The sequence below is a fragment of the Limanda limanda genome, chromosome 13 (assembly GCF_963576545.1).
Source record: "Limanda limanda chromosome 13, fLimLim1.1, whole genome shotgun sequence".
Classification (NCBI taxonomy): Eukaryota; Metazoa; Chordata; class Actinopteri; order Pleuronectiformes; family Pleuronectidae; genus Limanda; species Limanda limanda.
Genome location: NC_083648.1, coordinates 25058801 through 25074795, shown reverse-complemented (window position 1 = coordinate 25074795; position 15995 = coordinate 25058801). Strand labels below are relative to the sequence as shown.

Genomic DNA, 15995 nt, shown 5'->3' with positions numbered 1-15995 from the left:
TTTCCCTTGTCTATAATGATACAGTATGGGGTTTTTTTCATAGATGTGAAGTGATAAGACTTTTACCTGAGCAGCCTTGGTTCTCTCACAGACGAAGGTTTCATAAACGGTGGCGAAGGTGGGAGCGTTGTCGTTGACGTCCAGCAGGCGGATGTAGACGGGAACATGGCTGCTCTGACGGGGATTATCTAAAGGCAAACAGAGAAACGACTTTATGCTGAGGAAACACATTCACACTGTGAGCTCCACAGTATAACATCAGCTGTTTTTCTGTTTGTGTCTGCTGGTCAACCTCTTATGATGGATGAAGTTACAGAGTTAAGGCTGATTCATGCTCCCGCGCCAAAGCTACGCCGTAGGTACGCACTTAGCCTAAGCACAAGTCTGTGTGTGAGTCGGGCTGCAATTACACCACCCAAATGATAGGGGTGGTAGAGTTTCTATGCTGTTGCTGAGTGTCTTCTATTTTGTGGTGCGCTTATTAACAAACACGAGTTTCTGTTTAGCTCAGAACAATGGCGAAGGTTACTAATCGGATCGTGTTGGAGTTGGAGCTGATAGATGTTGAAGATAAATACCTTTTTTAAAGAAATGTAATGAAGAAAAGAAAGACGTTTGTTCCAATAAAAAAATGGCGGTGTGTCCGCAGGATATGCGATGTTACCAAGCGGACTAATCACTCTTTTGCGTAGCCTTGATGTGTAGTTCAATGTTTCAGGAGATGCACGTCCGGGTAGGGCGTAGGGCTCTGTGTAGGCTACACAGCTACGCGCAGGCTATATTGCATTCAATTTTTTATTTCACGTTTTCCCTGTTCTCCCTCCCGTTCACATGTTGTCTCAGTAACTTCAGTCATGTGAACATAAAAGATGAAAAATTAAAACATGAAAGAGGGGAAAAAAAGGTTTCAAGATCAAATTCATAAAACTGGCCATATTACTTCAGCCCATGTCTGAGCCAATGGTTTCTAGAGTCCTGTAATTTTCACAGCGTGTCTCAGTTGAAGCAAGGAAACCAATCAGACTTCCATTTCACACTTGTGTCTGAGTGAAATTGTTTGCGGAAGCTGCGGTATTTGATGTTAATGAAACCTGAAACTGGTAAAAAAAAAGAAAAAAAAGAAAGGCTTCCTGCCATTATTTACTTTGTTATAGGCTTTCTCATTGATTACCACAAATTCATCAGAGTCCAAGAGTGACTTAATACTCAGCAGCACAGCGTGACTGAAAACAACAGGGCTTCTTCTGTTTCAACAGATGTTCTCTTTCTTTATATTGGCTGTGGAGGGATAATCAGGTGGAAGAACTGTAAGTGACAGTGTCTCAAGGTCCCTCAGAGGTGTGACTGACTGATTATTCCTTCGTATGCTTACCAGATATAAATAATACTTGCTTCTATGAATAGGAATCGGGAAATAATCACTCCCTCCTCATGGTGTCAGGAAAAGTAAGTGGGGCTCCTCACACCATTGCAAACTGACACTTTTAAATGATTTCATAAATAATTATTTCTGTAGAAATGACTCATGACTTCTCAGGTCTGATGATTATCCAATGTGACCAGGATATTGTTTTTTGTATTATACTTTTTTTCAGTTTGTCTGAGGAGCATCAATGAAATTCCATTACTTCCATTTTATTGGAGTGGTAGCTGGCATCCCTGAGGAGGCTATCTTAAAAAAGTGAAACTCTACTTGGCTAAATAAGATTTTGTTATTTGAGATGAACAGATGCTTTACTGTTTCCCACTCAACCAGTCCTGGATGCTGTAATTAGTGTTACACCCCTTGCCACTGAGTTGCCTCCGTGATAAATGTGTCTGGCTTCATTAATTTATACTCCCCATCAACAAATCACATCATATCTACAACTCATCCTGCACGTGCCGCACTTACTGAACTCAGTGGCAATGACTGAGATGTTATGCCAGGCAGTCTCCTCCCTGTCCAGGCGTTTGAGCAGGAACACAGACCCGTTCCCTGGATGGACGTTGAACAGGCGGTCCATGTCGGTGCGACGATCGATGGAGTACCTGTAACAAACAAGAGAGCGAGAGGGTAGGAAAGGGCTAAGTTAAGCCAGTGGGTGGGATGAACTGCAGTAACCTTTGTATAGGTGGAGCCTTACCAGGTGGTAACTGCAGGAAGGAGGATAATTGATTTCTCTCAATCTATGATGGAGGCAAGTGAATGACGATATAGGCAAAGCGAAAGAGATTTTCTGGGCTTTGAAGTTGCTGTAGATAAGGTTGAGCCTGTAAAGCTGTTTAAAACCATTTTCAGACATGGCTTCGGGAGAAATGGGATGAGACTTTGTCCACAAGTTCGCTTTCACACATGAACAACACAGCGGGACATTCTTCACTCAGATGCGTTCACAACAGGAACAAATTCTACGGAGGATTCATGTGAGGGGGGTGCAGCAGACAGGGCCGGATGGAACGTATTAATTCCCCTGAGGAGATCACTTGTTTTAGTTTAAAGCACATCGACACCGGCATCGGCCCTTATCACCAAGAGCTCTCTTGAAATCTTTGTTTGTGTATGACTCTGCTTTTTCACAAGGAGATATTTGTTTTGCCTTAGTTGATCCCCATGGGAACTGTTAGGTTTCTCTCTACAATATGATAAGGTCTCAGTCTTAAGGCTCCAGTATGCTTCTACGTATCCGTTTCTCGGAGAGGGCTCCACGGAGGGCAAATAGTCTTTTTGATTTTTACCTCTCCGTCCACTGTACGTCAAAAAAAATTCACCGCCAAACCCATAGGTGGCGCAACGGAAGACGAGCTCAGAGAAGCCTACCCCATTTGGGAAGAAGAAGTCCACGTGTGTCTGTTTACCTCTGTTAGCTTGCCTCCCACACACTGAACCATGGCAACTAACAGAACTAAATAAAGTGACACCCAGCGGGTCGAAATGCTGATGTAATCGTTTCTTAGCGCAGCGGTTCCCCGGTCTTGTTTCCGAACTGTGTTGCTGATTCCACAGCTTGAAGCTCCGTGTAGCTTGAAGCTAGCTCCCCTCCCAGCTTCCACACACAGTCAGCAGGGACTCCCGGCACTAACTACTACTATCCAGTGTTTGCTTCTAACCTGGCGGTATTATAGAAACAGTGTCATGATAGAAGTGGAATTAAAGTCGTGACGGCGGGTTTTTGCTCTGTTACCACCGCAGTTAGCATGGTGGCTAGCCCGCTAGCCTAGCCCGCTAGCGCCGTTTTGAAAGCTCGTTATAACCGTATGTGACCATGCACGCATGCCGTCAGTGCTCTAACGAGCCACCGTCAGCCGGACAACTCCGCTGGCTTAACACACACGTCACATTAATCGTAGAATCGTAGTTGTGTTTGGGTTTATTGTCAAGCAGGACGTTTAAGGTCCAGAAATGTGAACTCCGGAAATGACGTCGTAGGGAAATGATGTCGTTCGCGGACCAATCACAGCCAAGGTCTGTCCGTGGGCTCTCCGACATAAACACGAATCAGAGGTGTACGAAAAGCTCTCCGAGGCGCTCGGAGAGGGCGTTCCACGACGGATAGGGCGGTCTTATCTGTCCATAATAGAAAGACATAAATTGGCCTTTACTCTATGATGTACCTTTACGTAAAATTGAAATGAATTAAACTGATATGAATCTCTATTAATTATAGTTTACATGTAGGCTCACGAACTTTGCCTAATAACAACATGTAACAGCAGAGGAGCTTTCATTAACATGGCCAAATTGCCAGAGAAGCCAAAGAAGAACACATTATATTGATAAAGATCCACTAAAAAGGGGGTTTGACCCTTAATTTTTTTTAATCACTTTTCTTACTTTGCGAGATCGGGCATTTTCCCACTTGTTCGTCTCGTTTCTCAGGAAATAATGTTTCAGACATTTATAGTGTTGAGATCTATGAGTTTGTACAATGTGGTGCAGATGATCAGATTACTTGCTTTTTCTTTTTCCTTTATAAGATTTTAACTCTTCTATAGGTGACACAAATTGAGGTGAAGTTGTGTTTTGAGAAAGTTGAAATTGTATCGTCAAAGAGAAAACAGAGAGACCCTGGAGGGAAATTACGGCAAGTTCCTCTCAAAGTTTAGAAAAAAGTCAGAGCACAATGTGGTATCGGGTACAATTTGCAAAGGCACATTTATGGTTGATATATTTAACATGAGGAGCCGAATTCTAAAGTCATTAGCAAGATTGTCAAAAGGTCAAATAATTATCGCAGTAATAACTTTACAGAATTGTAAAATACTTCCTCATAATACCACAGAGAGCTGAGCAGTGTTTAGATTCTGTTAAAACTTCTAAATCTGGGATTTGTTGCTCACAGCAGACTCCCCTGTCTAGAATAGTACCTAGGAAAAAAACAACTCTGCATTGCCTTTTAATCTGAAAGTGGCTGGAATTTCTGTACTTTTTGAAATTCTGAAGTGAAATCTAAAATATGCAAGTTTGGTCAAGAAAAAAGCCGCCGAGCTTGGAGTTCTAACAGCTGGAATCATATATTTGTTGCATTGTGAGTTGCAGCATTCTGTCCTCCCCCCTCTTATTTAATCTCACTATAGCCTGTTCAAAACATCACAGCTACTTGAAAATCCCTGCCACTGACTCTGGACTGCTCTCAGAGCGTTCTCTATTTTTGAACTAGTTGCTGAATGCAGCTATTCACAGCTTCACAGCACTCCATAGATAATAGAACTGAGACGCCTTTGCCTCTGTCTTTTTCTGCCTGCCTGTCAAAGTGGTGGCATACTGCTCTGTGAACAGGAACTTCACATTGTACTCCATGTGAACATCGTCAGTGCCTGGATCAAGGCTAGTTTCACAAAGCACTCAAAAACATATCATCAAACAGCTATCAGCAGTTAATTGTGTACCATTCAATCTTAATTATTGTTTCCCATATGGAGATATATGAAAGAAAACATTGTCTGAGTACATCCGAGCTTGGTCATAATTAGGAAGCACTCAGTAGTAAAATAACAGTTCACTGACACAGTGTGAATAGATGATGTAGTCACATACGCAAATGCACAACACAGACATAATTGGAATTGGGTTTAAGTGTGTGTCTGTATGTGTGTCCTCTTGTGACACATCATTTTAAGAGCACTCGATGGACCCATGCTTGTTTTAATTGGAATATGTTCCTCATCACTTCGGTGGCTTTGAATGTCGAGAAATAAAGATGGAGTTCCAGCCGGCAGCTTCCACTTCATTATGCTGACATACATACATCATGATTACTTCCTTTTTTTACTCAACTTGCACCACACCGCACCACACCACACTTCACTACACTTCACTGCACTACACAACACACTATAGGGCTGAAACAAATTACTCGAGACTCGTTAACAAATAATCCTCAATTCAGATTTTGTGCATCAAAGCTTGCATTAATTCATAAAACTATGGAGGCTACTGCTCAGTGGTCACTGTGTGTCACAGGACGACATAATTTAAAATGTGGCCGAGATTAAGTTTCATACTAATCATAAATAGTTTAAGACTTGTAATATATGATCTAAGTAGGCATTTGTTGTTTGTTGTGTGGTGACACCATTCTCGCTAGCTTGTTTTCTTTCAAAGACATGAACCTCTTTGTCTGTGCCCCTGTTGTCGTCGTTGTGTTGCCCATGTTGGCTAGTTTACAACATCTAGAACCTTTTAGATGCCTTTTGACACCGAATCCTCTTTATGTTATGTCTGTCAATTGCGTAGATACTTTACTTGTCTGCTCTGCTGCTGAATGGACACTTTCATTTTCACACAGCCACTGTTTAGTTTTGGACTAACTTATTGTGTCAAAACAACATCGTGAAGACATCATTTATGTATGTCGCTTTATTTTCTCTTCTTTCGCTGCTGGGTCAGTGAGCTTTGGTCATAGAAAGATAATAAAGATAGGCTCCGGTTAGAATCAGTGGAGTCTGGCCTTTTATATGATAGCTTGTGTTGTTAGCATTGAGTAGCATGATGTTACTGGCTTTGTGGACAAGAAAAGTTTTTTCAACATGCTGATGTAGTTGCTTGGTGTTTGAATTGTGTGCACAATCCAACTCTATGATTATTTTATCCTCATCCCCTCTTTATTTACACTGCTCCATTTTCTAGATCCATATTTTTTTCATAGCTGTGTCCTATTACTTTTTCTTTTCGGCAACAGCACAAATTGCCTTCAGAGATCAGGAAAGTTTCAACTTATCTTAACAGTCTTGTAACTCCTGATCAATACCCGCAGCAGCAGAGCAAATTACTAAGGGGCCTTAGGCTTTTTATTTTGTAAACATCAGAAAATTCCCAGGATGCACTGATGCCATTTGAGAAATGGACAATTACTAACAGGAGAGCCACAGAGCTCCAACTACCCTAATGCCAAGCATCAATAATGAAAAGAGCTGCAGGGAGGCAGCTGCGTTTGAATACAGCCTGTAGTTGCAGGTCTCAGTTGTGTATATACTCAGCAGTTTTTACACACATCTGTATATTCCACAGACAACTTGGTTTATAATCTTAACAGTGATCACTGTACCTCCTATCTTTTAGCCTGCTCCACATTTCTCCTCTGTTTACACAGTTTTCACACTCTTATCAGAACCCTTGTAGGCCTTTAGAGAATCCAAGACCATTTGAAGTAAAACTTTATCCAACTACAGTATAGTTTAGCTGAGATTTCTAAAAAAGAACAGCAAAAAGCAGAGATATGTAAACTTTCAAAAATGATAGCCCTGCGCTGCGGAAATGGTCTTCCAAGTTTCAGTGATACACGGCCTTAACTGAGACAAAGTGATTTGCAGATGTACTCTTCCTTATTTATCTTACTGAGATGGATAAACACAGGGAGGTTTGGAGGAAAAGTCTTATGTCACATAGCTCAAATATGTAAGTTACAGAACTTCTCCTGCCTCCCCTCTATCTCTATTCTCTCCCCTCTTTTCAAACCGCCACTCCTCTGACTCTCCCCCTTTTTTCTCCGCTCGCCCCAACTCTGCTTCTTCCAGAGGCTCTTCCTGTTAAAAGAAAGTTTTCTCATTTTGGGAATTGTTGGCCTTCACAATTTTATAAAATCAAAATTCTCTCAGGTGTCTGAGTGGGTTCTACAGACGGCTGCAGCGGCAGGCTGAGACCCGGTAGAGGCAGGACTGACCAAACATACAAACCTGACTTGCTAACTGTTTGTCGCCTACCAGCTATTGGCAGATAAAATGGAGGTTCCTCTGTTCAAATGTGTAGCTCTTGTGTTTGATTTCCTGCTGTTGTTGGAAAGTGTGACCATGATCTGGAACATTGACAATACAGCTTTAAGCAAATACACTTGATTTGATTGGCTATCAGCTTCCCATCTGGAGTACAGAATGAGTTATTTACTGAGCAAATATTAAAGGACTGACATTTATTTTCAGTTGGATCTTCAAATGGATAAAAAAATAATTCACAGCCCAATTCATCTCAGTCACAAATGTGGTTAAAACAGAAACATCCCATCCGGACTAAGTAACACTTCATGGATTCACCTCATCTGTTCAGATTTCCCTACCTCCTGATGTTGATAGCAAGTCAATCCCCGAAGAGTGAAAGCATAACCCGCATTACTCTGCCTAGTAATGATCAGAATATCAGAGTAAGTCAATCAGAGGCCGAGTAGGAAGGGGTCATATTGGTTTTTGTCTTCCAGGAAAAAAATATCACCTGCCTTTTACCCAAATTCGTGTTAAACCGAATGCATTAAAAGGCGTCTTATAATGCGACACTTGCTGAAGGCTACATCTAATCTGCAGTCAAGGGAATGTGCAGTGAGACTGCAAATGTCTTTGAAAAATTCAAAAGGACAGCACATCTAAAAGTCAATGAGGCATGAAAAAAAAAGCTAAAATAGAGTTCTGAGGTTTGGCCTTACTTAACCATGCTGCGAGCTCCATCGGGGTCCATGGCGCTGACCGAGCCCACGGCCACGCCCACCTCAGCATCTTCCTTCAGCTCCATCAGATAGCTGGCCTTGTCGAACAGTGGCGGCTCGTCCACGTCCTCCACGCCAATACGAACCGTTGCCATGTCTTTGGAGCCTGTGGACATGAAGCGAGGGTCCACCTGGGTGTTCTGGACCTGGATCTCTACAGTGTATGATGGCTTCTTCTCAAAGTCCAGAGGCTGCAGAGGAAAGAGATGAACACCGCCAACACAGGAGGGTTGTAAGAGGGCTGTTTACAGTAATAGGAAGTAACAGGAACATCAACAGTGAACGGCAAAGTTGAATCTGAACCTCCTGTCTATATGTTATAGACTATGCTAACATGCTGATGACGATACAGAACTGTACCTGATTCTCTGTGGGCTCATCACTACAAGAGACACCTTTCACAGAACTTAGTAATTTGATCCATTGCTATGAAACTGTTAATTAGTGTGATTTTTTTATGTTTGTAGCCAGTCTAGACCTGTTTTTATGAGTGTGATATCATAATAAAACATGTTAAATAATGAATCAGACTGGACTGAAAAAGACTGAATTGTTATTATATAATTTTTTGCTTATATAGAATAGTTTAAAAACTATTTGATTCAATATATGATCTAAATTGATATCTGAAAAGTTGAGCATCAGAGGCAGGATTTATGGAATGTTAGAGCACATCTGACACAGTCTGTCTGAATGATAACAAAATGAGAACAGCACATGTTGTTAGAGTGGAACATTTAACATTAATAAAATTGTGATGAAAGCAGCCAACAGATTCAATCTGATGACAAATTATAATAGTTTTTCAAAAGTGCAAATTATATTGGAGAAATCTGCTCCTTGACGTCGACTGTGGCAACGCTGCATGGTTGTTGTTTCAAAGAAGAACAAAGCTTCAGATTCACTTGAACAGCTCGACATGCACTGCCTCTGCTTCCTTGAAGAAATCCTGGATATTGTTCTCATCTCGCATCCTGCTGACAGAACATCATTACTTCTTTGTTAAAGCCTGCAGACTTTCTGAGGTTGTGTCAGCAAGAGGAACAAAATAATTTCTAAATATCAATTGTGAGGAACTTCAGTAAACACACTCTTGGTGAGGACACTGTGAATCATTTTCAAAACTCAGCAGCATAAAAAGCTCCAGTCCGGTGCATTAGTGTCTGCTGCACAGGGTTGTGAAGGTAAAGATGAAGAAGTTTAATTTGGTTTCTTTCATCTGTCAAGCATGCCGGGGCTTTGCATATTTAACAGTACATGTAAAACAGACTACGTGGGCAGGATCCGTATGAGTAGAAAGTGTGGGATCTGCTGAATCACTACTTTCAAATTAATTTGATTCAACCAATGCCGTGAGAAAAATATCAAGATAATTAAAATCCTGCCTTATTTGAACATGAGCATCAGAAAAGCAGCAGATTTATCTATAATCAACAATAGATGCACACTCGTGATTTTTCATTCTGCTCCATTCGGTGTGCAGCTACTGAAGTTTATTCAGCTTTTTATTTTACTTTTACAACGATCTAACACAACAGGGGGTTCCAAACTTTTCAGCCCCCAACCAAAATAGGAAAAGAGCCATGCAAACATTTTATTAATTTATTATTTATACTGATTTAATATAGGACTGTGTGTATGTGTGCATGTGTGTGTATGCGTCTAAGCTTATTTTTGTTCAAATCCATATTTAAATGCTACATTGATGTTTTTTTATTATTATTATCAAATATGCCATACTACAAAAATCCAGCCCATGAAATTACTAACACAAATAATTCAGCAATCATTAATTATGCACAGTATTAATTATTATTATTTGTTTTCTGACTAAGACATTTTTAGTCTTAGTGACAGCTTTATGGCTTTCAGTTTCCATCTAAAAGTAACAGCAATGACACTGGGACACTGATGTGACAGACTTTGCCACATATGCCAAAGGAAACTGGGATATGATGGTGTTATTCATTCGCAATTATCTTTCACTTGCCCCACCCCCACTTAATCAGCTGACTGTTGAATGTTTATAGTAATCCAATGGAATTGGTTTTTCAATGACAATGCATTTTGTTCATCTTCAATTGGTCTCACCTGATTGAAATATCTTTTGTGCCTTACACTCAAAAGTAATTTTAAAAACCTGGTTTTCAGATAAGTGCTACAAATGCGATAAGTGGTCTGGGTCCACATTTTGGTCATGCTCCCTCTCACCTTGCTGACAGTGATCACTCCCTCCTGGGTGATTTTGTCAGTGGAGATCTCAAACATGTCCATGCCGTCTCCACTGACGATGGTGAAATACATCTCTGCGTTTTTCCCGGTGTCTCTGTCGGTGGCTTGAATTCTCCCAACTGGGATGCCAGATTTCGATGACTCGGGAACTCTGAATTGGTAAATACCTGAAAACACAGAAAACATCCCTGACTGTCAGCTGTATGGTGTCTGCACCGTCATGTAAATCCATGTGAGGAGACTAAGGTACACTTCAATCTTTATGTCATTGACATTTCACAGTTTCAATTTATTTTTTGTCTAATGTTGACATGTTATTGTGTGTGAGTTATGACTGTAATAACTGTAATTCACATAAACGTCAAGTGTTTTTTATGTGTGGGTTGAAATGTCAATCAATCAATGCATTAACAGTAAGTATTTACCTTGATTCATTACTCCCATATTAATGTTAGTAGTTACGTATTATGGCCGCAGAACAATTAGCCCACAGGGTGATTTAATGCATCGTCACTGTATGCTTTAGTCTTTATTTTACCATCCTGCAACAAAGTCTGTGTGACAGTGTGGATCACATACAATTATTTAAAGGCCCCATGAAATAAAGAAAATTAAAAAACGTTACAACTATGTGTTCCCTTATTGTGAAACAGTTTGACGAGTCTGCCCTCATTATCATTTATTCACTTTGTTTCCAATGATAAAGATTTCTCAAATTTTGTATTCCCTCCTCATGACTATACATTTTACCCATTAGCGGCCAGTGCACAAGGACCTACTCTGTCCAATTAATTTGCATTGGCAAAGTCAGTGGTGAGAAGTCGTGTACTGTTGAGCTGCAAGTTACTGTGAACTCTGCTGCAGGGCCATGACGCACATTCACTGTAAACACCAATCAAACACCTCCTCACCTGATGGGTGTCCTCTATAGCATCAATATCCACTAACCGGAAACACTGGTTTGATCCCCAGCTAGAAAAGCATATAAATGCAGACCACTCACCAGACACATGTAAATGAGTAGAATCAAAAAGAGCTTTGAATTTCCGTCAAAGGTCTTTAAACACGTGAATTAACAGAGAAGCTAAATCACTCTGGGCGGATCACCTCTCAGATTATAATACATTTATGGTCTGAGTTCACTATCTACCAGTCAGAGGTATCTGTAAATGTATGAACAATTAAAAGCTTGAAAGTGTATAGTGAATAATTGTCCATCATGACACTAATGTCTGTGAGAGCTGGTCCACAAACATGCTGTTGAATAGCAAGCTGTCAGTATAATCTGTAAAATGTGATTCTGTTAGTACACTCATAAACTTCATGTATAAAGGTAGGGGAAGCGGAACTATCTACTCTACCCATTGAGCCATATCAGATAGATAGGTAATATTTAATATATAAATTCAAAATGCTACTTTACAGCTGCTGCTCCTGAGCAGGATGTGCTCAGAATACACATTTCATCAGGGGAGATGGAAAAACACTGCCACATCTGCAGCTGCCAGCATCCTGAATCTCTGTCAAAGGTCGTTTCATAGCCTTCATAACACGTGAATGTGAACTTCTAAATCGGCTGGCTGTCCAGTTGAATGTCCACGGTGGGAAACTAATGTACTGCAATATGGACTCATAAAAACTGTGTTCAGTCACTGCCTTTATGGGCACAACATTTCTGGTCTTTGCCCCTACTATGCTTCATATATGGCTAATGGAAATGAATATTCGAGTATATTCGATTCATTGCGCAGGGATCCATTTGAGATATTATTTTTGTGAAAAGACTTTCACCGCTGTTGGACTTGCTCGACCATGCAAACAAGGCCACTCTCTTACATTCCTTCAACCACCTTACTGGAAAGGTTAGTTGTATTATTTTTGCATATCCATAAACCTTTTGGTACCATTGTGTAGCTGGTTTGTGTACAGCACACAGAGCTGACTGTTAACAACCCACAGGCAGCGCCACAAACTGCCATAAAAAACCCAACTGGGACACATATTCTGACGGCACTGCATACAAGCCCACAGAATGCTCCTAAAACCTGAAAAATACTGGAATTTCCCCAGAATGCTACACAAATGAAACCAGTAAAAACAAGATACCAATCAATGACTAACAAGATAAACTCAAGACCTAATCCAACTACATCACACAAACAACCGAAGAGATTGTAGATGTAGAGGTGTAATCCATGACACCATTATATCACTGTTGGATGTGGTTGCGGGAGAAAGAGACTCAGACAACAGTCTGCCATACTTTTATAAAGTCTATCTGGGTGATGACATGACAAACATGCAGTGACAAGAGTCGGGATCTCTATGTGCTGTGGACAGCTGTTTTCATCCAGCTTCATCATAAACTGTGTTTCCACCACAGGAACCTTCTCCACGAACTTTAGGAACCTTTGCAGGAACTAAATGTTCCGCAGAGACCAGGCTACAAGTTCATGGAAGTCTTTTCATCCCCCTAAAAGTCTGTAGTACTTAACGAGGATTGCATTTTATCCAATTGAAATTACAGGAAGCTTTAGGGTGGGGCTCTCTCTCTGCCTCTCTCTCTTTCTCTCACACTACCCGTGTTGGTGGCCTGTAAAAACACCCATAAAAGCTTTTCCATTGTCTGCTAACAGGCAGAATTTGGCACAACATTAGTAGATGGTGATTTTACTGTGCATTTAATACAAGCATACAGTTTCCAGATCTCACTGTAGCAGAGAGCTACCACCAGTGTGAATTCTGTCACGCTGGTGATAGCTCATTATTGTAAAGTCTTCTGCATTACCTATGCCTAATTTATCTTATTTCTCCTGATAGGAGTAAAAGGTCCAGGTTAAAAGTCTGAGTAAAGAATTTGTTCCTGTTTTAAGACTCTGGTTCTTACCTTTGCTGGTTTCATATCTGTGCTGTTTAGCGACATTAAATTGTTTCAATTAACCTATACCTTGTCATTTGCTTATTTCAACCTTTTAACACTGGAAAAGCGTGTGTTTTTTTTCTTTGAAAATGTTCACCATCCACTTTAGCTGGTGTTTGTGTTTCTTGTCTAATGTGGCCCCATGAGACCCTTTCATACTGTTACTGGAATAACGAGCTGCACAAACAAACCTGACTTTACATACAGTCACAACATCACCACCTAAGCCATTAAGTGGACGACAGGTATTGATCAAGAACCCTGTTAATCAACCCTTTCATAAGGGTGAGTCAGAGTGATTAAAACCACAGACAGAAAATGAAATACATCACATATTCTCAAACAAAGACAAGGAGAAAGTGTGTCTTTTAAAAAAAATAAATAAATAAAAAACATATCACAGCATAAATGCTCAATAGAAAAACTCTGTCTTTGTTGTTAGTTGGGTAGACTGCAAGAACAAAAGAAGCCCCAAAAAAGACAAAACAATAATGTAACTGATGATGGAAGCCAGGTGCGGGAATAATGTCTCTCTGCCAAACTGCTGACAATCATAAAAAAAACAGCATTTCAATGTATTTTTTGTGAGTATGATGCTTCCTTTTGTTCTCTGCAGTAAGTGCTAACACTGTATTTTGCTTTCAGTTTGTTGCTGAGGAGAGCTGGCTGTTACTCAGATTGACCCTTACTGTGAAACCACAGTAGATTCAGTTTGTACCAAATAACTCACGAAACAAAGTCCAGGAACACAAACACACCTAAATGAATGCAAATGATTTTCCACTGTGCTGCTTGAACCTGATGCATTTCCTAACATATATCAACATATTTCCTTTACTGAGTGTGTGTATGTGTGTGTGTGTGTGTGTGTGTGTGTGTGTGTGTGTGCGTGCGTGTGTCTGTCTGTCTGTCTGTCTGTCTGTCTGTCTGTCTGTCTGTCTGTCTGTCTGTCTGTCTGTCTGTCTGTCTGTCTGTCTGTCTGTCTGTCTGTCTGTCTGTCTGTCTGTCTGTCTGTCTGTCTGTCTGTCTGTCTGTCTGTCTGTCTGTCTGTCTGTCTGTCTGTCTGTCTGTCTGTCTGTGTGTGCATGTGTTTCATCTCAGAGATGTTGTGGTGCATAAACCACTCAAGTTAGTAATTATATACTACTGAGACACAGCAGGTGTCATACACTCTGGCAGTAAGACAGAACTCAATCCGCCACTGTTTGGGTATATTTAGGTGTGTTTGCGTGAGTGTAGCCAAAGAGAGAGGATGAGATAAAGGATGATAAATAATACACTTAATTTCAGGGTAGGGGGAAACACAATGGCTCCACTGCAGCTGCATTGGCTCTCAGATTTAGGGATGTTCATTCAAAATCTTTTTTTACATCAAAAGCCAACAAAATTAAAATAGTATATTTAGAGTGGACCAGTGTCTGCAACACATTTAAGAAAATACCAATACAACATTTTCTTATAGTAAAGGTTAATGAACAGATGTTCAATCCTCCTCGACCTCTGAGTGTGCTGTGTATGACTGGCACCTTCACTATAGAAAAACAATAAATAACGTCTATAAACAAAAATGCAACTTGTAGTTGCATTATTCAGAGCGGATAATAAAAGAAACAGGCCAGGCTTATGGACAGCTTGGGCACTGATTTTTATTCAGAGACGGCAGCATGTCCACTTGCTGTGGGGTTATTCTGGTGACAGTCTGTTGCAGTCTGAGGAGAATGCAGACTCAGATGGTGCCACTGTCCAAGGAAAGCAGTGATAAAGCCTGTGAATAAACTTTATTATGAAACTCCCTATTCAGATCATGTGTGTATATTCATTTCTTGAAAATATCAGCAGTGAGAAATTATGGTCCCACAGCAGTGGACTCTGTTAAACTATGGTTCACTTCAGTGAGTGTAATTGGTCCACTAAACCAATTAGCAACCACTGACCAACAAGCCAAACAAGCCAAATTAAGCCAAACACACTGAGCAAAACCAAACCAACGACGAACACACAACAGTGTCTTCCACAGAGGGCAATGAGCATAACACTGGCAGTGATATGACAAGGTGTGCCGACTGAGGACAGTAAAATCTGTGAAGATATTTTCTCTATACACTGACAATGTGAGGGTGAATGTGTGAGAAAATAGGTAATTACAAAAACACAAAATAGTTTTTGTTTTATCTTTAGAATATACTTAATATTGAACAAATAAAACTGAATATAAATAAATATGTAAATAAACAAGAAAATAAATATAATAAATTGTTATTATATCAACAGCTCTGAAGTACACTAGTCTATTCTGTAAGATTTTTAGTCCCTTCTGAATGAAATGCTTTCTCATGTGAATGGGGTCACATATGTTAAAGTTCAGATGCAACAAGCAGCCAATCAGCAGCTTATTCAAAGCTTTGATTTGATTGACTTAAGATTAAAATGCAATGTGGCAAGCAGATGTAACACAAGACCGTAAAGAACCCATCCAACAGTGTCTTATGTTACTGTCTCTGATGTGATTGGTGCTCTGTAAATGGTGTACTTAAAACCTACAAATTACATATACCCATACTGACAGAATATAACCACAAAAGCAATTTTACTTGTGCAACTCCAGTACCTGTGGTGGTCAATCGGTTTATTTATGTGTTAACAGAACACTAAGACACACAAGTGGGGGCTTGGTGAAACCCATAAGAGACAGAAGTAAAGGGAGCAGAGGCAGAATTCATCTCCACTCAGCTTTCTTTCCGGCTGATTGGAGATTGTGTTTCCTCTCGGCTCCGACTCCGACAACACTGATTGGAGTCACAGTATGAAGTGAAATGAATTGACGTGTGTGTATGACTGCGTTGGAGTTCTACCTTTGTGAGAACCAGGTTCTGACCTGTGGGTTTGCAGAC

General features: G+C 40.4%; 1 protein-coding gene across 2 annotated transcripts in view; it reads right to left on the bottom strand.

The window, feature by feature from the left end:
• LOC133018105 (cadherin-6-like) overlaps window positions 1-15995 on the bottom strand; it is a 52031-nt gene that overhangs the window by 13778 nt on the left and 22258 nt on the right. Inside the window, exons 5-8 of one of the 2 annotated variants that reach the window (XM_061084412.1) lie at window positions 10164-10351; window positions 7893-8143; window positions 1886-2031; window positions 67-188 (exon numbers count right to left, since the gene is read on the bottom strand). In XM_061084412.1, the coding sequence (XP_060940395.1) occupies window positions 67-188; window positions 1886-2031; window positions 7893-8143; window positions 10164-10351 (707 nt within the window). The remainder of the gene's footprint in view (window positions 1-66; window positions 189-1885; window positions 2032-7892; window positions 8144-10163; window positions 10352-15995) is intronic. The other variant, XM_061084413.1, reaches the window with a different exon arrangement.